The following is a 26,878-nucleotide window of genomic DNA, read 5'->3' as shown; positions in this document are numbered from 1 at the left end:
TTTCCTGCCTAATTGGTGCATTTGTGTAGCAAATATAAATATCATGGAGCAGAAATTAATGAAAGGAAGAAAGGTACCTAAAATTAAAATCAGAACAGCAAACCATAAGAATCAAACAAATCTTCCAGATCATTAACTACGCACAGAAATATAGTCTTCTGCTGTTCAATGGAGAACTACAGAAATTCTTCCCTTCTCAAATGCAAATTGTGGTGGGGAAGAGGATGTGTTTCCACTGGTGCCAAACAGAACTGGCGTGGAAATAATCATGGTTGATGATGTAGGTGAATTATGAATCCTTCAGCTTCAATACATCCTCTAACAACAATAAATTACTTGCCCTGAAAAGAGCAGTTATTCTTTCAGAGACTCTTTACAGTCCCACACATGGGATACATGTTGGCCCAGTGGCCATGTTGGGTCTCTTAAAGAACAATGCTTCCAAAACTCAAATTGGGCCAAATGATAACACAGATGTAAAATGTCCTAATACATGTGGAAAAAACACATGCTCCAAGTTCTGTATATGGAAACAGGTGCCTTCCCCATGCAGCCTCTAAAGTGGTCACAAAACAAATAATAATGCCCTCCAATCATATTCCATTATGGAAACCCAACACCGACTTGGAGATGTCAAGAGCTGATGTATTCCAATACACATTTATTGTCTCTGCTCATAACTTCTTCAAAATAAAGTTATCTGTGAACTGAAACATTCTTATTTAGTCACAGCCCATGGGTAAATCTCCTTGCAAAGAATTTAGTGATTAATAGTTTGTGTTTTAGAGTTACACATTTCCTGCCCCTCAAAAATACTGTTTTAAAAAGTTCCTCTGTGGCAACTGGAAAAGAATCTAGTTATTATTTGATGTAGGTCTCTACCAGGGCAATTTTAAGAATACATTGGTATTCTTTAATCTTTTGAAGGTCGCCAATTTTATGAATAGCATTTTGTAATGGTATCCTGCATAAGGAGAATGCAGTTGCACATTAAAGCAACAACAACAACAAGCCAACCTGATTACACAACTGATAGGCTTCTATGGACTTTGTGGGGGAGGGGTTTAACTTTTAAATCAGTAGAGCCAGGTACCTTACAATATTCAACAACTCAAATGTGTGTTTGTGTACAAACCAACAGAGGCACGGAGACATTTTCAATGTTGCATAATGTTTCAGTTCATTGTTCACAATTAGCACAGATGCTGGAAGAAAAAAACAAGCATTGCTTTTGTGTCATTTGGAATCCCAATACAGAAAGAGAATGGGTAATGTTAGCAGAAACAGAAAAAGCAAAAATATGCTGGGGATTCCCGAGAACTGCCTTAATGCTTAATTAGAGAGGTTCTTAGTTTGAGTTCTTGGGCATATTAAATGTTCCCTTGCTTTTCTCCTCTTCAGCAACCCCAATCCCTCATTATTGTCCTGTGCACTTTCTGCCTCCTTCAAACATCACTGTAAAGGAGGCCTTGGGACAGGAAGTTATTAACTTCAATGTATGAAAGGCTCCTCTGCATACTACACAAAGCTGAACTTTTCACCCAGAGCCTATATTTATGTGACACCCTTTAATGCTGGAAAGCAAAGACAATTGTAGTGAGAAAAGGCACAACTTAGTCAGCAGGTTAGACAATAATACAGTGCCACAGTCCACTCCCTCCACCCACCCACCCCAAGATTTGACACAAACAAATGGTTTGTCACTCCTTTGAATCAAAGACTTACTATAAACAGCTGCTGAAAAGCAAAAGGCAACATGGGCCAGACTACTACAGTATAACTACCTCTCCAGTTCAGATGTGAAATATAGGGGGAAAACCCCTTTAAAAACAAAGCACATTTCACCTAAGTGACCTACAACAGGAACGGATGCTGATGTGCATGTCAGGAAGGGCCTGGTTTACAGTATTCTATAGTGAATGCAGGCATTGTTTGCAGAGCTCTTGAGAAAAGGGTTCAAAATGAAACTACGCTGCTGGTGAGCAAAGTGCACAGAGCAGGGTAATTTAAAACGCATGCTTTTTCCTCCCCCTCTGCAAGAGGCATGCCTGTCACTGCGCAGCTGTGCTGCCGGCGTCATCACTCCCTCTGTCTCCCGTCTTGCTAATTAAAAGGTTGATCACAGAACAATGCTCTTCTCATTAATTTCAGTGTTCCGATTGGGCAGGATCTCCGTTTGCTCCGCCTGATCTTTTCCATGTGGTTGAAGTTAATGTGACAGGAGTCCGAAGATGGATTACCTGATGCCATATTGCCTATCACCTCCAATCAGGAGCTATCTGTGTAAACTGATTGTTCTAATTTGCTCTCATTATTTTTACAATATCAGGAGAAAATAACGCACACAGCTCACTGTCAAAGCCATGAAAATCAGTCATTAGTTAAACCTAGACACTGAGTGGCTTTATTAGGGCACTGCAGCTTATTGATGTGTAGCTCCAGCAAACTAAGATAGCTTTTTTCTTTTTTGAAACAGAAAGGAAGAAGCTTCAGCTGAAAGGGAATATTTATTAGACTAATTCCAGGAGCAGCAGAAAGCTTGCTACCCTGACTCAGTTAATTGGCATCTTGATGTGTACAGCAGATTAGGAACAATGAAAATGTTTCAGTTTGGACACAAGAAAAGACGATATACCAAACCTGGATGTGTATCTGCACACAAACCTGAGGGCTGTTTATATGACCTTTTGTCCAAATTTCACCCAGCTACTCCTTAAAATTGAAATATGAGAGTCAATATAACAAAGCAAAACCGCCGCCACCACACAGCCCACACTCCTGCGACACAAAATGTCATATTAAGCAGTATTCCAGCGTAACAGGGAACGGAGGGCGCATCAATAATGTTCTATGTTCTCAGCAGTTGCTCCCAAGGTCAGACATTTTGTTCTGAGTACCCAGGAGTCTGCAGATTCTCTGAAGGTCAAAAGACAAGACAGTTTCACTTGATCAATAAAGGAGCAAGTTCAACCAGGACCTTCTGCAGCTACCTGATGCCTCAAAGATACATGGAAACGGACATTCTCAGAGGTTAGAGGAAACCAGAGTTCTGCAGCAAAGTGCTGTGCTGCTATAATCTGACAGAAACTAGTGTTCTGTACCATGACTCACTAGCTTCCATGGCCAAATGATTAAATGAAGTACTGGTGCAGAAGCAAAAACAAAAATTCTTATATGCCTAGCATATCAATTTCAGTAACAGTCTTGTTCTCACTGTGACAGACAGGGCATGGCAGACGAATTCTACACAAATACCTAAATTCAATTAGCTCTTTGCAGAGCCCTGGGCAGAACAGTGGGGATGCACAACACGAGATAAAAAAAAAGTTAAATCCAACATGGAAAATTCAGAGTTAGTGGTTCCAGATCTATGCACAGCCACAATCAATGAAGAAAAGAACTGGGGGATACCCTTAAAATCAACCTCTCTGTCTTGGACAGTGTTGACTTGTTCAGAGTGGAGTCTCATGTCATTGTTACAATGCCTTTAGTAGAGCAGAGAAAACTGACTTGTCAACCAATATTCTTTAATTTTAAGAAATAAGAAAGGAATGATATTCCACAATGTTCTTTGTTGCCTTTAACTCATTTCTTTTTAAACAGCCATTTTCCAGGTTGGGTTTTTCTGCCATTCTGGATAGATCAGAACAGTGCGGTTCTCTGTACTGTTTGGCCCCTCCCCTCCCAGCGGCCTCTTCTTTGGAGAGGCTTTGCCAGGCTTTGCTCCACAGAATTCCTGCATGGAAAATGGTGCACCATGCCACAGTCGGAGAAACGTGCTGATGGCACGAATTACAAGCCCCCAGCCGAATGCTCCAGCCCCCACCATTCGGGCAGATTTATGTGGGCTCTTGCCGACGTTATTACAAGTCAGAGTTTATTGGGAAATTGTTACATTATGCGGAGTGTCTAACAAATTGCTTATGCTGCTATAATTGGATTACAACAGCCGCTTGCTCCCACCGGTAAGATTAGGCAAGTAGGACTCCTGCCGATCTCTGAGCGTTAGCAGTAATTTTATTTGCCTTGCCTCTCTCTTTCCTAACAACATGCCTCTCTCCCTGCCAGCTGTCTGCTGAAAAGGCACAGGCTTGTTCCTTGGCCCTAACAATGCAATTACAGCCCTGCAGATCGCACTGTTTGTGCATTAACTACAGAGCCAAAACGAGGCGAATTGATCGTTTGACTTTTGGAGTGGTCACGTGATCCCTGTGCGCGGGTGATCCGGCATGCATCAGTGGGCAATGCTGCAGTACATGCCTGGTGAACTGGCTTTTCATTATTACCCCTGCAAGGGACAAAGACACCAGAGCTTTTCTATGCTGATCCAGGCCTACATAAACTCACTCTTAACTTAGCGAAAAGGGCCAGTAAGGCCAGAAAGGGGGTTCACTTTCAAAATGCTTCACTTAGATATCTAGGCCTGGTGATGTTCCTACAATACATTGGGCTCCTATCTATAAAGGGCACTTCCATGTTTCAGCTTGATTGCATTGCATCCAGAAAGTGAATTTTCACTACCATCCCATGAAGTGCGCCATTATCCTTCCCACTTCACAGATGGGAAAACTAAAAAAGCCTAACTCATCTGCTGTTATTCAGTGATTCCACTACTGAGCTGCAATTTAAATCCAGATCTTCAAGGTCAATGGCCAACATTGTATTCAGAAGATCAGAATGGTATGTTACCATTGAAACATGTATAAAAAACATCCTTTCCATTATGTTTGCTTCCAAGCATATGCAGTAAAATAGAAATTTGTGTGATGGTCATACATAAGACTATGTGCACTTCCCCCTGCACTAATCCACAAAAAATTCATATGTCAAGAGGTTCACAGATAGATGTTCATGAGGAGTAAAGTGGGGCTGGGTGGGGTGGGCTAAATCCTTAATATTTCTGGTACCTACTTAAAGTCCTATAAGCTTGAAAGATTTACCATGCCCAGTCTTGTGCTTCCCTATCCATTAATTCAATATAAACATTAATTCAATATAAACATCAAGAATGGGTTTATATCTGTAGAGCATTTAAGAGGTCCTTGGTTGAAAACTGATGGAGGGTGCAATGGTTTCTGGAGTTACGCAAGATTGCTAAAAAAAAAAAAAAAAAGTCCTATCTTTACTGAATTCATGATAAATCCAACATGTAAAGTAGTTAGCTTCCAAGATGGAAGGGCGCTAAAATAAAGGCAGATGATATACAATGTGTGCATATCAGAGACTAAAGATGCCTGTTAACACGTAGTTTAACACTCAAAAGAAACTCTGAACAGCTGAAATACCTTATAAATAGCTCAGACCCAGAGGAAGTGCAAACGTCTGCATTGTGAATTGCAGATCTTAATTACAGACAATGGCTGGTACAGCAAGTACTACGAGGGGAAAAAAAACAGTGAAACAGTTGCACTGTTCATGGCTAGCAATAACTCTTCAGGAAAATATTTACTATCAATCAGTTATGAGAAAAGGGACTCCATGCTCATAAAACAGCACGTTGCTTCTCATACCAGCACCATTTTGATTCAGCATAATCTGAATTTAAACGGCTTGTTTCCTGCGGATATAATTTTGGAAATAAATAAACCAAGTCTTCTATCAAAATCTGGAGAATGTGGGAAGGGTGAAAGGAGGGGGTAACTCGCACATTCTTGCTTCAATCCCATTGCAAATAACTCTGACAAGTAGGTTGGGGCTGGGGGAGAAGGGAGGGGTGGCTGAGAAAATGCAAAATATTCCAAATTAAGGCCACCTAACCTGGCTCTTCAGCTTAGAAACGGGGATGAGCACCCTAGAGTCGGACACGACTGGTTGGGGACACCTTTACCTTTAACCTCATGATAAGATTTTGGCCATTGTAAAAAAGACTGAAACGTCTAACACTTTGAGGATTTTAATTATGTTGGCAGAACACTGTGAATATTAAGTAAACCTCATGCCATGTCTTCATTAGTTAACGCCTTTTATTTCCATTTAACAAATGTGTACTCTCACTCAAAAGATACTTACTTATTGTTATTCCTATTCAGAAGGAGAGGGGTGTGCACATGAAATTGGATTCTAATTCCACAACTCAAAAACCAATTCTGAGCATAGCATCACCATGACAGAATTGCAACAATTCCTGGAAGGCAGTATTAGCAGTTTGTTCAACCATCATTACAAAGGAAACATGAACCTGAGCAAAATGCAGACTCTACTAGACCCAGAAAGAAAGAGCGGCGAGAAACAGTATTGAATATAGAAAGGTCACAATACATAAATAGTATTTCACTGCAGAAAAGTATTGCCAGGATGCCTCCAGGGCAAGAGCAGGCAACCTGATGTACTCCATATACTTTGGACTACAACTCCCATAATCCCTGGCCATTGGCCATGGTGGCTGGGGCTGACGGGAGTTGTGACCCAAAATATGTGAAGGGTATCAGGTTGCTGTCTACCCTGCTCCAGGGAGATCCCCAATAGGGGTAGGGTTGGTCATGGTAAACTTTATGTGCACATCCAAGGGCCTTGATCCCAGAGTCACCAACACAGTGTTTCTCAAACTTTTTACATTTGGGACCCCTTCTAACTTAATCTACCTTCTCTTCAAGCTGTCCTGCACTGCCAACCAACCATCTGCTCATAGCAGAGTATGCAGAGATCCTTACATGCTCTCACATGCATGAAGACTGCTGCACAGGTTCAAAGATCTGTGGATGAGGGTGCTAATGCAACACTTGGCATGAGAAAGAGGGACAGAACAAGGCATCTCTGACTCTTCTTAAAACAACTCAGGGAAATAACACTGGAACAAAGCATTTCTTCCCAAATCACAATGGGATGATCGAGGAAATGAAGAAGCAGTGACCCCCCGCCCCCCAATTCAATGATAAGGAACATTCGACCCACCCATGTCTTGGCTGATATGGAGATGACAGCTCTATCTGCCTCAGGATTCTGGAACTTTCCATCCCTCTCTAGGTGTTCTGCACCTCAAAACAAGGGGGTGAGGTAGAGTGGAGGGTGGGGACTGCACTAACAGTATTTTTTAGCTATGCATCATTCTACTGGACAGTTTAGTTCCTACAATCACCAATGCAATACCAAGCTTTTGTAAGCTTGGCTTGGACAGCCAAGCTTACAAAATAACAGAACAGCTGCTCGCTTGGCTGACTTTCAATAAGCCTCTTTAAAATAACACCTTGGTTGTCCTTGAGCTCCAGTAAGAGTTGTGAGGATGTCTTATCTAAGCAACTTGCGCCAGTCCCAGGAGAGGCCACCCATCTGTAATGGGAGCACTGGAACTGGATGGAACAACTGAACATGCCTTTTTAAAGCGCTGAATAAAGATAGTGAAATATACTTAAGTAGCTACATTTTCAGTCTTTATAAGTGATATCAAATCAAAGGATCCTCTGAAAAAGACACATGACTCCACAACCTGAAATGCATCCCTATTTCTCAATTGTCCTAGAATCTCAGGAAACATCGGATTGGCTCAAATGCCTAATCTGCGTAAGTGTCTGATGGTGACAAAACTTCAGTGCTCTTGACATGCTAAATAAAAGACTGCTGCAGTTGGCAGATGGATGTTAACTGCTAAGAGGCTGGCTCAAAACCCATCCAAGGTTTTATATCCCTTTCACAAGATTGGGCAGATTGGGTTTGTGGATTCTTACCAGTCCTACAGCAATTCAATTGTTCTTCATATCTCAGTAGAATCTTCCTGCTGCAATGAGTGCCTCACGTTAACTACACCATTTATGAAAATGCATTTATTTGGGTCAGTTTTGAATTTCTATTTCAGGGAAAGGCACAGTGATATTCAGGATTATAAAACAGAACAGCTTCCCTGGTACAAAGGGAGGCCCACAAAAGCTTTAAGTCTCAATTTACACCCACCACATTTCACACAGGAGAATGCCTTTCACCTGTGAAGCACTGAGTCTGTTTGCATATTCACAGCTGCTACACTACTGGTATTTGTGCAAAGTAGTTTATTTAGAGTTCAAGCTATGTGGCAGACCACACCCTAAGTAAACTCTGATTTCAAGAGCAGAATGGTTTTGAGCCAGTGACACAGTTCTGCTACATACACCATCAAAAGAAATATTTATTTCCTACAAAAGTGCAACCCCCTTGCAAACAAATGAACAACAAAACCTCACCAACCTATAAATATGCAAAACATGTGCCCAAGAATAAACAGCCTGGAGGAGCTGTGCTTGGAAGGAACATGTCTTTTATCTGAGACCAGGATTCATTACCTAATTTTTTTTTTTTTTTGGTCTCTGGCTTTCTTCTCATAGATGTTTGTCAAGATCCCAGGGGAAATTAACAGAGTTCTAATTTTTGTGGGCAAACATTTTGAGGGCACACCTTTAATTAAAGATGTTACAAACTACTTTTAGTAAGTGCGTCTCCCTCATGCTTTCCTGCCAGCCACATGTAAGTTCTGGTCAAACCAATGAGCTCTAAACAGAACAAAAGCTTAGCACTGGAGGAGCTGCATCCTGGGAAAACCCTGACAAGCCATTTCATAATCTCAGGGGGAGAACTACAAACCAAGAACTCAAAGTGGTTTTCCAAGAAGGGGGCTATACAGTGGCAATTAAATCCCCATTTATAGAAAAATAAAGCAGGAGAGTAAATTCTATAACACTCTGACAAAAAAAAATCACATAAAATGCTACTCAACTAAGAAGTTGTATTTCATGTTAGAAGCTACACTCTTAGGCCTCCTGTCTGCCACAGGAGGACCTAGACATGTATCCATATTTTTCAGAGCATAAGGGAAAAGACACTTAAGTGACCTCCACCTCCTCTAAAGATATGAGCTCAAACTCTGATCCCATATCATCACATCTTAACAGCTCCACTGGACCCCCAACATCACATGGAATAGGGGCTGTAGAGACTTCAGCCTAGTCAATGCTACCCCTAGTCCTATTGCAATAGACCCACCACTTGTGCTTTACATGCTGCAGCCTAAGCTGCAATCACCTAGCTGAAGCCTAGCTGTGATGTACCCAGCGCACACACTGAAGTTGCTGTCATCCTTAATTACAAACTGTGCAACAGCATACAAGGGTGGGCACAATTGTATAGGGGTTGTGGGTCCACAGCTCAGCCTTCCATCATGCTGTTATGCACATACTACAAAATCCAAACTAAGACACCTATTTCGTTTTAGGGCAAATTATGTTCTCTTGAGGGTTAAACAGGCTTCCTGCAGACCTAGGAACAATGAGCCATGGCCCAGGCTGCTCACAACCTGGCACCTGACATAAATGGTCCATTATACATGGTGCAGACTGACGCCCTTTATGGAGACCTGTATGTATGTTCTGTGCAATGGCCAGTTTTAAAAGGTGGAGAAAATTTGCACAGCATTGTCATCTGCAAGTAGTATATTTTTAAAATTCAAGTTACGCCTAAGAAAGCAGTCTTGTATATGGTGTCATAGATTTAATTGCATACTCTGGAAAATGGGAATTGCACGAAGAAATTCCACAGAATGAGGTGTAAGTAGAGGGTGCTAATTTTCCTACCAACCATTTTGTTGGAGGTGGGAAGGGAGGCGGGGGAGAAGAGGTGCTACAAAAGCACCAGCTGGTTTTGCTAACAGATGGCTGCATGCACTGATCTGTCCTGCAGGGCTATCCTGAACTTCCTTCCAATGGAAACATGAAGCTTAAGCAAGGCTAAACATGCCCTTTTTATACACACTGCATCGTGGCTGGAATGTTTTCCAGTCATTCACAATCCCTTAGACACGGTTCTTGTTTTATAGGAGTTATATTTAGTTGCAGGGAGAGCTAAGACAGGATGCACATTTCCCTGAGAATGCTTCTTTTGATGTGGCAATATAAAAAGGAACATTCCGGATTTGCCATCCCTTGGCAAGTGCTTTGTTTTAAAATCAGAGGCTTCTTCACCACTGTCTCTCCATCCTACTGACAAAAGTCTCCATACTGCAATGAGTATGGGAACCCACGCTCTTATTGTGCGACTCCAGATAGTGGCCAGCAGAGGGGGTATAAGGGTATCATATCCTCACTGTTTAGCGTACCTCATCCTCAAAATAAACACGGGCTAAAATTCAAACTTTGCCTTAGGAAATGAAGCAGGGTGCTGGTCCAACAGTCTGAATACCCACTCTAATGCTTCTCTCTGTTGAAAGCAAGGGGGACAACTTGTTTCAAAGATGAGAGCATTAAAAAAAAAATCAACAGTTGGAGGGGCAAGAGTTGAAGCATGCATTTCTCATATTAATACGGCCATTGCTAAGTCATACCAAGTGGACAGGGAGCTGTCAAGGGCTCCTTGGAGGCCTTTCTCAGTCTAATTGAGATCACAGGCAAGAGGCGGCCTGTGGCAAACTGGTTTTGTGGGATCGGTTCCAGCTTCTTCCTCCTGATGAAGTGGACAAGGTGCTTTCATCTGTAAGGCCGACCACCTGCTTACTTGATCCTTGCCCATCTTGGCTCATTATGAGCTGCAGAGAGAGACTGGGTGAGGGGATCAAGGCAGTGGTGAACACCTCCCTTGAGGAGGGAGTGATGCCATCAGCCCTCAAGGAGGCAGTGATAAGACCGCTCTTAAAGAAGCCCTCCTTGGATCTTCAAGTTCTGAACAACTTTCGCCCAGTCTCAAATCTGCCATTTTTGGGCAAGGTGATTGAGCGGGTGGTGGCGGTGCAGTTGAAGGCACACTTGGAAGAAACTGATTATCTAGACCCATTTCAGTCGGGCTTCAGGCCTGGGCATGGGACAGAAACGGCCTTGGTCGCCTTGGTGGATGATATGAGGAGGGCTCTGGATAGGGGTGAATGCTCCTTCCTTGTTCTCCTCGACCTCTCAGCGGCTTTTGATACCGTTGACCACGGTATCCTCCTGGACCGCCTGGAGGGGTTGGGCATTGGAGACACTGTATTGCGGTGGTTCCGGTCCTTCCTCTCCGGCAGGTACCAGAGGGTAACACTGGGAGAGGAGGTTTCGGACCCGTGGCCACTTACTTGTGGGGTGCCACAGGGTTCCATCCTCTCCCCGATGCTATTTAACATCTATGTGAAGCCACTGGGGGCTATCATCAGGAGGTTTGGGGTGCAGTGTCATCAATATGCGGATGACACGCAGCTCTACCTCTCATTCAAATCTTCACCAAGGTTGGCCGTAGAATCCCTGTCCAAATGTCTGGAGACGGTGAGTGGCTGGATGGGGAGGAATAAGCTGAAGCTGAACCCTGACAAGACCGAGGTACTTTTGGTGGGAGACAAGAGGAGGCTGGGGGATGTTGACCTGGTGTTGAATGGGGTACGGCTACCCTTGAAAGATCAGGTCCGCAGCCTGGGGGTCATTTTGGACTCCCAGCTGTCCATGGAGGCTCAGGTGTCAGCTGTGAGCTGGACAGCGCTGTATCAACTCCATCTGATACGGCGGCTGCGCCCTTTCCTTCCCGACCATCTGCTCCCATCGGTAGTACATGCCCTGGTCTCCTCTCGTTTATACTACTGTAATGCGCTCTACGTGGGGTTACCCTTGAAGACGGTTCGGAAGCTGCAGCTGGTACAGAACGCAGCGGCTCGCGTGATTAAAGGCAGCCGCCGGCGAGATCACATCACTCCAGTGCTGAAGGAGTTGCACTGGTTACCAGTTGTTTTCCGGGCCAAATTCAAGGTGTTGGTTTTGACCTTTAAAACCTATATGGTTCCGGCCCAGCCTATCTTAAGGAGCGCCTCCAGCAACACCAGACAGGCCGCTTAACAAGATCAGCCTCAGATGGCCTTCTCTCTGTCCCATCAGCCAGGACAGCTAGACTGGTGGGGACGAGGGAGAGGGCCTTCTCTGTGGTGGCCCCCACTCTGTGGAACTCCCTCCCTAGGGAACTCCGTCATGCCCCCTCTTTAATGAGCTTCCGTCGTGCATTAAAAACGTGGTTGTTCAGGCAGGCATTTGGGGTGGGTTAGGGTATTTAAAAAAATATATATATGGTAAAATTTTATTGTTTTAAATTGTTTTATGGTGGGTTGTACATCGCCCAGAGTGGCTGGGTGACCAGTCAGATGGGCGATTAATAAATTTAATAAATAAATAAATAAATAAATAAATAATCCAGTAGCCAAGTCCAGACACAGACAAATGGATTCTTTTCAAAGCTTTATTCCTCTTGTACAACTTAACAACTCTACTGTTAGCAACTAGATATGAACAGCAGAGTACCTATGCCCTACGTTGGAACAGTTGGTCCCTGTTTGAAAGGGAATTACTGGCAGACCCCTGAACTTAAGGACTAGGGAGAATCCCTCCCCTTTTCCCTTGGATCCTCTGGGCGCAACTGTTGTTTGCGCGCCAACCGGGCACTACGCCTCCTTTCTACGCCCTCCATTTGGCGCCGCTCTCTGCGTCGGCGTCGCGCGTCCATCTAGTCTGCTTCCCGCGCTCTGTCACTCTCAGGACTGCTATCTAAGCTAGGAATGCTGGTGGGAGGAATCTCCGTCAGCTGTTGGCCCTGGGAAAGAGGAGCACGCTCCTCTCCCAGGAGCGACTCCTCTTCCTCAGAAGCAGAACTACTCTGGGATTCTATGGGCTCAGTGTCCACCCTGACAGGAGCATATATTTTGCCTAGTGGGCCTACAAATTATATTTAAAAACCAAAATTGGACTGTTAAACTTCCTTCCTTTTTTCTAAGCTTTTCAACAACTTATTTCAAAGCTTGTTTCAATTTCAGAAACTAATGACGGAGAGAAACAGCAGAGATTCCTAAGATTAATACATAAACAGATGCATCACAAATTAAAGACTATAGTGAGGGCCACATATGACCCCATGGCAGCCTTCTCCTACCTGGCACCCTCCAGATGTGTTGGACTACAAGTTCCACCATCCCCAGCCAGTGCACCCCAATTGGGGAAGGCTGCCCTTTCCACAGAAGACAGAACTTGCCATTTATTGAGCTAGTGGAAGAATGATAGTAGTAGCTTTACTTACTTTGGCCACGCAGCTTTCAGTCTTCATAGCCGTGTTCCCTAAGCATACTGTTTCCTGGTTTAAGTAGAGTCTGGCACAGCTGTTATAGGTCTGTGAAGAGGGGGGGAAAGCAGTTTTGGATAAAGTAATTTTGTTTGTTCTAAGGTATTTCATGTAATTAGTGCAGCTAACTGTATTCCCGCACTACTACTTAAAAAACAGAAAGAGGCTTACATTATATAGCCATATAGATGTATCGTGCATGATGGGCATGTCTCCCTTCAAGGGTTTTGTATTATTTCAATCAAGAGCCGTACATTTCAAGCACCATGAAAAGAAATATTTGCACATTTGAAATCTTAATTAAGAATCCAAAGGAAAGGCAAAGAAAAAGAATTGTCTCCCAAAGTAGCTAATTTTTTGTTCACCTGTTACCCCATATTTCCGTGATAGAATGGAAATGTGAAAGAAGGGAGGGCAAGACCAGGACTGGGATAGGGAAGCCTGAATGGAAGAACATGGCAGGAAGAAAGGAGTGAGGTCAAGTTTAGGTTCCCCTTCCTCTCCCTTGCACTGTCGTCCCCCCCCCCAATCTTCTCCACTTGGAGCAGATTTGGAGGGCACAGAGGTGGGAATCTTTTCCATCAGGACTGCCCATTCTGCTGGAGGACAAACACAGTTGGATACAACCTTTATCTCAAAGAAGTCTGGCGCACAGAATACCCTTTCATTTTCTGCCCTACTCAAGGCCTTCATATACACAATAGGGACATGGCACTCCACCTGCCAGAGCAATTGTGCTTTGTTGATTGAAGTGTTCTAGGGCAGGGGTGGGTAGAAAGTAAAGCTCCAAACGTTTTGTATTTCAACTCCTAGCATTCCTGACCATTGGTCATACTGGCAGGGGCTTCTTGGAGTTGAAATCCAAAACATCTGGAGATCTGCCCACTCTTGTTCTACAAGATACAAAAAAGTGCTCATTTGTGGTCCAGAGGAGATGTCCACCATCTCTTTCAAATGAAAGCAGAGTGTCTATTTTAGATATTTAAAGACACAATCCTGAGCATGTTTAGACAGAAAAGGTCCTGTAACTTCCAGCATTCTGGGCCTTTTTTCCTGTCTAAACATGCATAGGACTGCATCCTAAGGGAGATACATCCTGTAGGAATAGCACTATGGATTTTTTTTTTTAAGACAACTATTTAATCAAAAGCAGTAGTGGTAGAAAACATGAGTGCCACTCCCCACAAACTCTAAAGCAGTGGTTTAAAGCAGGCAGGCCCAGACTCATGCTTTTCTTTTTTGCAGAAGCACACGCACCTTCATCAACCATCACAGCTTGTGTATTCATGCTCAGTGCCAGTGCAAAAACCTCTATTTTCCAGAAGGTTTTCATTTTCCCAGGGGATCTAAGCTATTATTTACTAAATTTGTATACCACTTTTCACTTCAAAAAGATTTCAAGGTGGTTTACAGAAAACTTAATATAAAAACAATTAAAATACAAATCTAAGTAAAAACAAAACTGCAAAAAATAAACAGCACCTCCCTCCCTGCTCTGGCCCCCATCAAACAACAAAACCCAACCGCAACAATGATCAAACATATTTTAACCTGTCTGTTGAAAGGAAAGGAGCCAAACTCACAACTCGTGGAAGAACATCCCACAGTAGACCTGACTTCTCATTTCCTTTCGAACAATAAAAAGCACTGCCACACAAATCTGTTGTTGCTGTTGTTGTTGCTGTGGGCTTAATGATAGTTGAGGAAGCTTGAACAATTGCTTTCTTAATGTAGGGTGGCGCCACAATGATAAAATTTGAGAAACCCAAAACTCTGTCTGAAACATTGATGTAGCCATGGATTTGGTCACAAAAGAGTAGAACAGCCTCATCTTAGCTCTTTAGGGGGAGCTGCCTTTATTTGTAAGTTAGAAACAGTTTACTCTTTGCACTGAACCAAAATGTCCAGTGCATCCATTATACTTAAAATGGTTATCTTGCTAAGGGACAATAATCCAGAAATCAGCTCATGAATGGCACTGTCCACAAATTCATATTTGTATGAACTTTCATAATCTGTTGTGCTATTCGGGGTGGGATGGGGGGTTGCAATATTCTACCCCAAATAGCCCCAACTCACAAAATTAAGATTGTGGTTGGCGGAAGAATGATCTGATCTCTTCGGAATTATAAAGTGCCTTACTCTATGGTGCATTTTATACCCATTGTATTTTTATATATATTTGAAACTTTGGAATTTATTTTGTCAGTATTTTGTGTTTCTTTAGCATGTTTAATAAACTTGTACATTTTGTCATATTTATTTATTATCTTATTTCACAAAACGTCTAAACTTCTGTTCATTTTGTTTAATCCCAAAGTGATTCACAAGATAAAATATCACAAATCAATCAATAAAACAGTAATAAAACAATAAAATATCTCATTAAAATAAGTAAGGGTAGCTGGCAAAGCTAACGGTCAGGGAAATGCCCAGGCAAACAAATATGTCTTTAAGTTGTTGGCAGAAACTCTCCACATGTGGAGCCTGCCTGACATCAATGGGGAAATCATTCGACATGGTGGAATTCCACAACATGCCACAACAGAGAAGGCCCTTCTCCGCGCTAGAGCCAAACAAATATCAGTAGGCCATGGTATGGTAAGCAAGGCTTCCCCCACCCCACCCCCAGAATGTACAGACCTGGGCAACCTATATGGGAGAAGGTTGTTTCTCAGACAACCTGGTCCAGACCTTATAAACCAGAAATAACACTTTGAATACAGCTCAGTAGCTAACTGGAAGCCAGTGCAAAGTTTTTAGCACAGGAGACATATTAGGAAGCTCCACTGAGCAACCTAGCTTCTGAATTCTGCAGGTAAATTAGGAACAGAGGGACACAGGAGCATTTGTAGGGCTATAAGAAGCTATGAAGGGACTGACAGTTGCCAGCCTGATTTCTCAGCATTCAGTTATTTTCAAACCTTCCCCCGCAAGGAAAGACCTGAAACTAGTTTTTATATGAAAACAAATTTGCACCAAATTCTCTCTGAAGCATTTATAGTCCTGGTTGAACATTTAGGAAGCTGTCTTATAACAGGTCAGACTATTTGTCCATCTTGCCCAGTATTGTCTACTCTGCCTGGCAGTGACTCTCTGGGGTCTTGGGAAGAAGTTTTTACTATCTCCTACTAACGGATTATTTTAAGTGGAAATACAGAGTGAGAAAAGGGTCAAAATTAGCTTGTTTACAAGCCAATTTTGACCCTTTTGGTGTTCCACACATGCCATTTTTTAAAAAACAGAAATTAATGGGGGGGGTGCGCAACAGGGGGCGCATGCGGCTCATGGGCTGAGTGTTGCCCACCCCCAACCTAAACACTGCAGTTCTGAGTAAGAGTTTAATATTCCAACTTTGCCATTTCCTCTTTCCTCATGATTGAGTGAGTAATCAGTCATTGCTTGATTGCCCAATCAATGGTTCTGAAGAAAAAAAATTTATTCTTAGATCATGCCTATATATGTTGCAGTAGGCACCAAGAAGGGGCACTCTTGTCTATGTGAAAGATTAGGGGGAATGCCTCTCCTACCTGCTAGCCAAAATGTATTTTTAAAAATATGTTAAAATATTTCCACAAAATCTGCTGCCCAATTAGTAAGGGAGCAGCTTTTAACAGATTAAAAGGTACTGATTATTAATCATCAAAGCCCTGCAGTCCTGAGTAAATGAGTTTAATATTCTAACTGGCCATTTCCTTTTCTGTGGGATTCACAATGGTTGGTCACGCTCTTGATCATCCTACAGGAGAAGTCCAAATTCCATGTTTTGGCTATAACATTTCTGATTCAATTCTAGTTCAGAATTGTGAACTGTTGAAGCATCTCCTCCCCAATCACCAGGAGAGGCCATTTCTAGGCCATGGGAAGCACTGTTTGAAATGGCAGCCGGATTCTATGCCAGAGGCAAATAGTTTTGCGTTGGAGTGCTTTAATACCGTTTTATACTGCATATAAAGAATGCAAGCATAAACCAGTTTGTTGAAAACTACCCTTTTGGTGAAAGCTGGCTATAATTCTGAACAAGTTTTCAATTTTCACACCGCTGCTAGGGTAAAACATTTTAAAGAGTTTAATTTTTACAGTGGCTTCAATGACACAGGATTATCTAACAAAGTAATGGCTAATCAATAGAGGGTTTAGTTGTCAGGTGAAACATATAACACACTAAAAGGGATTGATTGCTAGGCTCCTCCTTATTTACTGGAAGGTATATATTTAAAATGACACAAACTTGTTACCAGGCTGCATTCCTTTAACCTTGCAAAAGCTGTTTGAGAAGAGCGTTAAGCAGCCTATAGCAAAACACACACTAATGGAAAAGAATATCTACAAACATACAGCTGCTTCAAATCATGTCAGGAGCAGGAATGCAAGGAGAGGAACTGGGAGGTGCAAAGCTGTATCCATCTCCAGACCAAGATTCAAACTGCCACCTGCATACTAGGACACAGCTAAGGGAAAAAAGGACAAAGTCTGCACTACCACTCAAAATTACACAACTTGTAAAATTTATATGAATGTTCATAATCTGTGGTTACGCTATTGCAGAGGTGGGGGGAATCAGACTATTTTGGCCTGGAGTAATAAACAAAAAGGAGGGAGGGACTAAGAAACACAGAAAAGAACAGGAAACTATGAAGTGAATCTTTCTACTCTGATTTAAGTTTTCAGTAAAAACTATTAACATGCTTGGCCAACATTCTCTCTGTGGCAAGGATTGAACCCTCCCTTCTCTTTTAAACTGATTTATCAAGAAAGCAAATTTTGCATTGCCATCCAGATTTCACTTTGCATCTTTTGGATTCCCAAGCATCTCAAAGGCCTCCTCACACATTACATTTAGGTGTACACCTAAAAATATAAAAGTATGATCATGACAAATACAGAATGAGAATTAGCTGCAATTCCCTGCTGAAGGTATATGCAGTGGCCAGGCCCAGGCTGGTGTTGTTATGAACCTTTTAATACCACTGTGAAGTGGGCCTAACTGTCAAAGAGTAACATCCTTTGAGTCTCTTGAGGGCTTCCAAGATTTCTATCTAAACCGGGGGGGGGGGTGCTCTCCAGATGTTGGACTGCAACTCCCAGCATCCTTCACTATTGGCTATTCTGGCTAGGTCTGATGGAAGATGCAGTCCAACAATATCTGGAGGGCCATACATTCCCTGCCCCAATGTAAAACAATGGCTGCCTTTTGCAATTGTATGGACTAAGTAAGAAGCCATTCCTCTGGCAATGCTTCAAACTCTGAACACAGAAGCACTTTTTAATAGGTGCAGCGACCTAAGTGTTCAATAAGATTTCTTCCCCCACCAGTCAATAATCACATGATTTATCAGAGAAATATTGTAATAAAAACATAACAAATCCAACAGCACAGCCTTCCCAAGTCATTTCCAGAGACAAGATTATTAAACTCTTTCTTTCATTGCTCAAACAAGGGCTTTTGTAGCAAAGCACCAATTGCCAAATGGTAAGAAAATAGTTATTAGACTCTAAAGAATTCAGTGGAAGTGGGAAGTTATATAAACAAATCACTCCTGCAGATTCAGAAAGATCGCTTTCATCTCACTTATGGGGCCGTAGGAGACCTCCACTAATTACCCTTAAGGCCTTTCTCACAGACTACTTTTAAAAAGGCATTTTATTTATTTATTTCCAATGAGGTGCTTCTTCCAAAAGTATTAAATAATGCCTGCAAATTTAAAAGCGTTTTTATAAATAGGTAATTAAAAAAGGAAGATGAGAATTAAGTCAAGCTGCAAAGCATTACCCAGAATCCACTGTGATTAGTATTTCTAAATTTAAGGCTACATTTCTAGTCTCCATAGCTCAGAATGCTTGTGGGGAAGGAGAAAGATCTCTGCAGGAAGGCAGTAAGACAAAACATTGGCAAGGCAAGCCAAAACCAAGAACAGTTACAGAAATGTCCCTAAAGCTCAGTTTGTCATATTGCAATTACACCTTGCCTACTGTGGAGACAGAGTCCCTAATTTTGCCACTAGAGGGAAGAATTGTCTCAGCACATGGCAATGGTAGATAGGGAATGGGTTTTCCTGAGCAATTTCCATAACAATGCTCCCTTGGCTGTATGTACCTTCTAATTACTCAGTACAATTAAAATTACTAACCTAAAAACAAACGCGGGGGGGGGGGCAGAGAGGACATACTCAGCCCATTTCCAAGACTTCATTATCTTAACATTTTGTTTGCCCTTCCTTATCAAACTAAAGAAAAAGGGGCAATGCCACTTTCTGTCCTGTTCTTCCCCCATTGCAACCCATCCCTGGAAGTTATTCAGTGAAGCAATATTGACAAAAGCAATGAGAACTGAATTGCTTGTAAAACAAAAACTGAAACAACCACCAAAAAACAACCCCAAACAAAAGAGAAATGTCATGGTATTTAGCCATCTGGTAGCAGCTTGAAAACAAATTGTCCTCCAAAGAGCAGAAATACAGTATGTTTTCTCTCAGTTCACTGGCTTATGAATCTAGCTCCCCTCCCCCCCAACACACACTTTAAAAAGTAGATTAGCTAATGTTGGCTGTGTGTGGCTGTAGCAAACTTTTACACCTATGCCTCATTATTCAAAGGGCATCTTAACCTATTGGGCTGACAGAACCTTTCTCCTCCTCTACCCAGCCCCCAGGGATAAATCTGTAACATCTTCTTAAAATCCTCTGGATTTTCTTCCTCCCAATGACAGCCTGCCTTGTACTCGCTGATCTTCAGAGGTTTAAATCCCTCATTTTATAAAGCTAGTTATTAAAAAGGGAAGATGGCAGCCAAGTCAGTCATTTTTCTTCCCATTGACAATTGGTGACATTTCTCCAGCAGTGCACAAGGTGTTGAAAACCTGGCAGCTGTTACCTCCTGGGACGAAGCTCCTTTTTTATCCTCCTCTTGACAGTTTAACTCAATGGGTCAGCACCTTTAAAGACTGCAAAGTATCACTAAAGTAGATGGCCAGAGTTGAATTACTGCACCCTCCCTAATCAATGTAAACCCTCACTGCAGGTGAAACTCTTCATCTATAGAGGTGCATGGGGGAGGAAAATGTAATGCCCTAAGCCAGATGGGTTTCATCTTGTGGAGCTTTTTCTTTTTCTAAAGAAAGGAACAAGCTAACAAGGGGACAGCTACTTTGTTAACTTCTTGGCCTCTCTCATGGCTCTGAGGCCCCAGGGTTCCAGCCACACAAGAGGAAAGAATTCAGCATACACGTAAACACTTAAAAGAAATATAACTAGGGAGATGGCAACATGCTGTTTTCAAAGAGTTGAGAGTCCTGTTCAGAGCTTTATTTATCGCTACCCACGTTCACTGGGCTGTAAGTGGACACGAAAACAAAAGGTCAGAAGAATAGACAACATTAGCAATTTACGTCATTTATAGAAGAACGCAGAAATGCAGCACATCTGACAGACCCGATTAGCATTAAAGCAGTGTGTGTGTGGGGGGAGCAAACCAATGGGTTTTTATGGACAAGACAACATCTCTGCCCACAGTCTTGGATTTCTGCTCAACTAATGTTTGGGATAATACCTGAACCTGGGTACACAGGAAATAAACTCCAGAAGATAGTAACTGCTAACAGGAAAAAACCCCTTTATGGATCACTGCCTTGTTGTGGCGAAGGGGCTTGATCTCAGTACGAATCCAAGGCAAACCATTCAACATCACAGTAATTCAAGTCTATGCCCCAACCACTGATGCCGAAGAAGCTGAGGTTGATCGATTCTATGAAGACCTACAACACCTTCTAGAACTAACACCAAAAAAAGATGTCCTCTTCATCATAGGGGATTGGAATGCTAAAGTAGGAAGTCAAGAAATCACCGGGATAACAGGCAAGCAAGGCCTTGGTGTACAAAATGAGGCAGGACAAAAGCTAATAGAGTTTTGCCAAGAGAACACGCTGATCAAAGCAAAATTTCAGCTTAAATTGAAGAACGTAGGGAAAACCACTAAACCATTCAGGTATGACCTAAATCATATCCCTTATGAATATACGTGGAGGTGAGGAATAGATTTAAGGGATTAGACCTGATAGACAGAGTGCCTGAGGAACTATGGACGGAGGTCCGTAACATTGTTCAGGAGGCAGCAACTCAATCCATCCGAAGAAAAAGAAATGCAAGAAAGCCAAGTGGCTGTCTGATGAGGCTTTACAAGTAGCTGAGGAAAGAAGGGAAGCGAAAAGCAAGGGAGAAAGGGGAAGATATATCCAACTGAATGCAGAGTTCCAGAGAATAGCAAGGAGAGACAAGAAGGCCTTCTTAAATGAACAATGCAAAGAAATCGAGGAAAACAACAGAATGGGAAAGACTAGAGATCTCTTCAAGAAAATTGGAGATCTCAAGGGAACGTTTTGTGCAAAGACGGGCATGATAAAGGACAAAGAAGGCAGGGACCTAAGAGAAGCAGATGAGATTAAGAAGAGGTGGAAAGAATACACAGAAGAACTATACAGGAAAGATCTGAATGTCCCTGATAGCCATGATAGGGCAGTCACTGAACTTGAGCCGGACATCCTCGAGAGTGAAGTCAAGTGGGCCTTAGGAAGCATTAGTAACAACAAAGCTAGTGGAGATGACAGTATTCCAGCTGAGCTATTTAAAATCCTAAAAGATGATGCTGTTAAAGTGCTGCATTCAATATGCCAACAAATTTGGAACACTCAACAATGGCCGCAAGACTGGAAAAGGTCAGTTTACATTCCAATTCCAAAGAAGGGCAATGCCAAAGAGTGTTCAAACTACTGCACAATTGCGCTCATTTCACATGCCAGCAAGGTGATGCTCAAAATCCTACAAGCTAGGCTTCAGCAGTATGCGAACTGAGAACTACCGGAAGTACAAGCTGGGTTTCGAAGAGGCAGAGGAACTAGAGATCAAATCGCCAACATTCGCTGCATCATGGAGAAAGCAAGAGAATTCCAGAAAAATGTCTATTTCTGCTTCATTGACTATGCTAAAGCCTTTGATTGTGTGGATCACAACAAACTGTGGCAAATTCTTAAAGTGATGGGAGTACCAGACCACCTTACCTGTCTCCTGAGAAACCTGTACAAGGGTCAAGAAGCAACAGTAAGAACCAGACATGGAACAACTGAGTGGTTCAAAATTGGGAAAGGAGTACGACAAGGCTGCATATTGTCACCCTGCTTATTTAACTTATATGCAGAGTACATCATGAGAAATGCCGGGTTGGATGAATCAGAGGTCGGAATTAAGATTGCTGGGAGAATTATCAACAACCTCCGATATGCAGACGATACCACCCTAATGGCAGAAAGCAAAGAGGATCTAAAGAGCCTCTTGTTGAGGGTGAAAGAGGAGAGTGCAAAAGCTGGTTTGAAACTCAACATTAAGAAAACTAAGATCATGGCATCTGGCCCTATCACTTCCTGGCATATAGAAGGGGAAGAAATGGAAGCAGTGACAGATTTTACTTTCTTGGGCTCCAAGATCACCGCAGATGGTGACTGTAGACATGAAATTAAAAGACGCTTGCTCCTTGGGAGGAAAGCTATGGCCAACCTAGACAGCATAGTAAGAAGCAGAGACATCATCTTGCCGACAAAGGTCCGTCTAATCAAAGCTATGGTTTTCCCGGTAGTAATGTATGGCTGTGAGAGCTGGACTATAAGGAAGGCTGAGCGCCGAAGAAATGATGCTTTCGAACTGTGGTGCTGGAGAAGACTCTTACGAGTCCCCTGGACTGCAAGGAGGTCAAATCAGTCCATCCTAAAGGAAATCAACCCTGAGTGCTCATTGGAAGGACAGATACTGAAGCTGAAGCTCAAATATGTTGGCCACCTAATGCGAAGAGAAAACTCTCTGGAAAAGACCCTGATGCTGGGAAAGACTGAAGGCAAAAGGAGAAGGGGACGGCAGAGGATGAGATGGCTAGATAGCATCACCGATGCAATGAATATGAACTTGAGCACGCTCCGGGAGAGAGCGGTGGACAGGAAGGCCTGGCGTGCTATGGTCCATGGGGTCACGAAGAGTCGGACACGACTGAACGACTGAACAACAACAACAACAACAGGAAAAAAGCACACACAAATTATGGTCACATTTTTTTTTAACTTCATGCTGGGTTAGGTTTTTCTAACACATTTTAAGTATTGATACAAACTACAGATGCTAAGCTTATTCTTGCCCTTCACTCAAACATATACATCCAACTCTACAGTAACTATGAGGTGATGTACCTTCTGTCTTGCCTCTCCCTTGCTATGGCCTGCATATACTCGTAAGCACACAATGGCTGGGACTCGGGGAATTTTTATACAACTCCCAGAAAATGTCAGAGGCCTTGTAAGACCTCCCAAATCCCTGACAATTGCTGTGTTGAACTGCAGAAGAAGGAGTTCATGAAAATGCTGGGGGTGGAGCCTGGGTGGGAAGGGGAAGGGGGAAAGAGAACCATCTTGGTAACAGGGAGATAGTGATGGCTGCTTCGCTTTCATTCCATCTGCGCTTCAAAACAAAAAGTGCAATGCACATCACTGCAATCCTGCTGTCGTCAGCACTTTCCCACATGACACTTTTTGACATGATTTCCTCTCCACAGAGACTCCCCCCACCCACTTGCTCTATACAGCAAGTCTTGACAGCAAAAAAGGCACTTCATTATTACCCCATTTAAGCAAAGGAGAGAAGCTTTCTCGAAACAACCTGTATTGTACCAATCTCTTTAAAAAGACAGTAGGGTAATCAAGTTCAGGGCAGCCCTGGACAGCTGCCCTGTGACCTATGCCTGCTGACCCTTGCTATTCATCACTTTCCTTTGGAGTACCAGGGCAAGCTCCCGGGGAGAGACCACCACAATAGACAGATACAAGCCAACAATAATATGGTTCCTGCAGAAAGAAGGGGGAAACCCAGATGGCACTGCAATAAATTTACAAATCTTCATTCATGGCTCTGTTTAACACACCCCAAAGCCAAAAGGCTCAAAGGTCCCTGGAGAGCTTCCCCCTCATTGGTTTCTAAAGATGAGCTTTCTCTCTCTCTCTCAGCTCCTAAGCCCCTGCTCTTCAGAAATGGAGACGAAGCCCTTAAAATAACAAATGCCCAACCTAATCAATCTACCATTCGGATCCAATGCTAAATGATGGGCACTGAAAACTAATTACAGTTTTTGGCAACAATATTGAATTTAAAATGGAAACGTACAGGTTAAAAAGGCACTGAAGCATTTGAGAGTCTCTTTGAAAAAGGCTGCACACATGCACACAACAGGACTCAAACCAGGAGCCTGATTCAATCATTCACACATTTATTTTTAAAATGAATCAGATTAGTCCCATGTGTGACCTGCCGGTCCATCTGTATTCACTGGACTTAATGGGCACTCTTTTCACACTAGCTTCAGTTTGAAGTATGAGAGAGATAAATTTAGTTTAATTTTCAACAGATCAAGCTATCCATTTTCCAAATGGACCATCTGGATCAGCCTATTAAAATTAATTTATAACTTAGCGGTGAGAAAATTCGTTTGTTAGCTTAAACATTGTTGCCAAAAACTTTTATCTTCTTGTCATGGTCTTCCAAGACTTCACACACGCACCTCTCCATTTTCAGTTTTTATCCCAAATCTTTCCCCACATAATAGCTGTTTATAAGGTCTTAAATTTACTTCTCTAAACCTCTCATAGGTTTAAACTGTTTTTACTCTACTGATCTCTTCTACATAAGAATTAATGGAATATGGTAAAAATAAAGGTCACCATATATTATATCTCCATGTTGGGAAATATGTTTATTTTTGTAATACATAATGAGCAATGCTATATACCTCCCATGCATGTACAGATACTACAGGCAATACTTGCAGCAATTCTTTGGCCCACGTATTTGCAGTAAGACACTGATGCTGGTCTTCGTGAGTTATAACATGTACATAAGGGGTAGGCAACCTTTTTGGGCCCATGGGCACAACTGGCAATTTGAGAAACTGCCATAGGCACCACCACAAAATGGCTGACATGTGGGAGGTGTGGCAAACAAAAAGTAACCTGCTCAAAAGACTGAGTACAAGGCAGAGGTGAGGTTTGAGCCCCAGCACACTACACAACTCCTTTGAACCTAAATTTGTCAGTGCCTTTTTCTTTCTTCACCCCTTTTTCTCGATAGCTGAGAAAACACTACAGAGGGAATCAGTCTGCAGCCACCCACCAACGCCATTTCCTAAAAACATCTTTGAGCCCCATCATGTAGCCCAGAGATATTCAGGGAAAATGAAGATAAAAGCAACTGGAGGCCCTCAGTTTGCTAAGAAGTGATCCCAGCTGCCAGTAAGAAAAGGGTTTTGTTTTTATTTTTAAGTGGGAGGGGTAAAACACTTTGGTGGGCACCAAGGAAGGTGTCTGGGGGCTCAATGGTGCCAATGGGCACCACAATGCCTACCCTGATGTATATTTTTTCCTCACATTGCTTTTCCAGCACAGAGATGCCATGTTGAATCGACCCTATTTGGCCAATTTATAAAATGCTGCTCACTGTACAATACCGTCAGGGTTTAGTGGGTCACCATGAAAGCTGGTTTTAGTTAGCAAGAAAAGATAGTGAAGGGAAACCCCTTGGTGCTTGGCACAAAGGACAAAGCTCAGCATCCACAAAAGTTGTAGAAGCTGCCAGCAAACAAAAAATAAGTGGGAAGTGAAGGACTGCTTCAGGATTCTCGGGTCAACTTATTAAATCAGAGGAAGGTAGGAAGAATATACTGATGTTTTAAAAAATGGAAATGAAAAAGAGAATATCCACCCCTTTCTTCTATCTTGATTTTGGGTTTGCAACAAATCTGCCCTCTCTTGAGCGAAGAACGTAATATATATTCTATCTGTCCTAGAAGAATGAATAACTATTTTCTTCAAAAGAGGAGCACATTGCTTTCACTATTTACTCCTCCTGTCACAGTGACTGGGTTTGGATGACACAATAGCCCACAATGGGTTAAATAACCCACAATGGTTTATATAATCCATCATGGATTATTCTGTCATCTGTCGGGGATTTTTTAATCCACGATGTCTTATTTCCTCAAAATAACCCACTGTGATAACCCAAGGTCTGTAGTAGGGATCATTTAACCCACTGTGGGTCATCTGGTGGGCACAGTGGGTTATTTTGGTCGCCTAGAGTTGTGCTGCAAGAGCGGTTCAGATCGCTGCCACTCTGCTCTTGCGGGCGTTCTCTGTGTTAAGAAAACCGCCTACATGGGCTATTTCAGTAGTGTCTATGGGGGAAATGCGTAATTGGGAACACCTTAAGTTTGCAGGATCAGGACCAAGTTTCATCCATAGCCTCCCCTAGTCAAGAGGCACCCGAAGCACTGCCAAAGCCCTGTGCGATCACTCACAAAGGAGCGAAAATCCCAGGTACACCAAAAAAAGGGGGTATGTGGCTATAAAACCTTGGAGGTTTGCTGAATCAGGACCAAACTTCATACCCAGCTGTAGCACTCTTTCACTAATTCACTAAAGTGTTATAGCATCTTTTCACTGTAGTACTATAAGCGCTTTAGTGAAAGAGCGCTACAGCTGTGTATGAAGTTTTGTCTTGATCCTGCAAACCTTCAAGGCTTTCTAGCCACCACCCCCTTTTTTGGTGCATTCAGGATTTTTGCTCCTTGGTGAGTAGTTGCGCAGGGTTTTGATGGTGGATTGGGTGCCTCCCAACTGGGGGAGGCTGTGTATAAAATTTGGTCCCGATCCTGCAAACCTCCAGTGCTTCAGAGCTACCACCCCCTTGTCAGAGTGATACTGGAATGTTGTCAATGGGTGAAACTCTTGCCTGGTGACAGTATTATTCTCTTGCTATTCTCCTTGCTATTCTCCAAGAGGTCA

General features: G+C 42.6%; 1 protein-coding gene across 14 annotated transcripts in view; it reads right to left on the bottom strand.

Moving 5' to 3' along the window:
• BTRC (beta-transducin repeat containing E3 ubiquitin protein ligase) overlaps positions 1–26,878 on the bottom strand; it is a 183,971-nt gene that overhangs the window by 70,431 nt on the left and 86,662 nt on the right. For 13 of the 14 annotated variants that reach the window (XR_014789518.1, XM_084846521.1, XM_084846512.1 and 10 more), the window contains one exon: positions 12,973–13,062. Coding sequence is in view for 13 of the 14 variants with exons in the window: in XM_084846521.1 (XP_084702647.1) it covers positions 12,973–13,062 (90 nt within the window). In the remaining variant the exon portion in view is untranslated. Of the gene's footprint in view, positions 1–12,972; positions 13,063–17,352; positions 20,691–26,878 lie in introns of those variants that run through there. The other variant, XM_084846525.1, reaches the window with a different exon arrangement.

Source organism: Heloderma suspectum, chromosome 3 (genome assembly GCF_057233095.1).
Source record: "Heloderma suspectum isolate Gila_16-S chromosome 3, 16-S_ref, whole genome shotgun sequence".
Classification (NCBI taxonomy): Eukaryota; Metazoa; Chordata; class Lepidosauria; order Squamata; family Helodermatidae; genus Heloderma; species Heloderma suspectum.
This window is presented reverse-complemented; position numbering and strand designations above follow the sequence as displayed.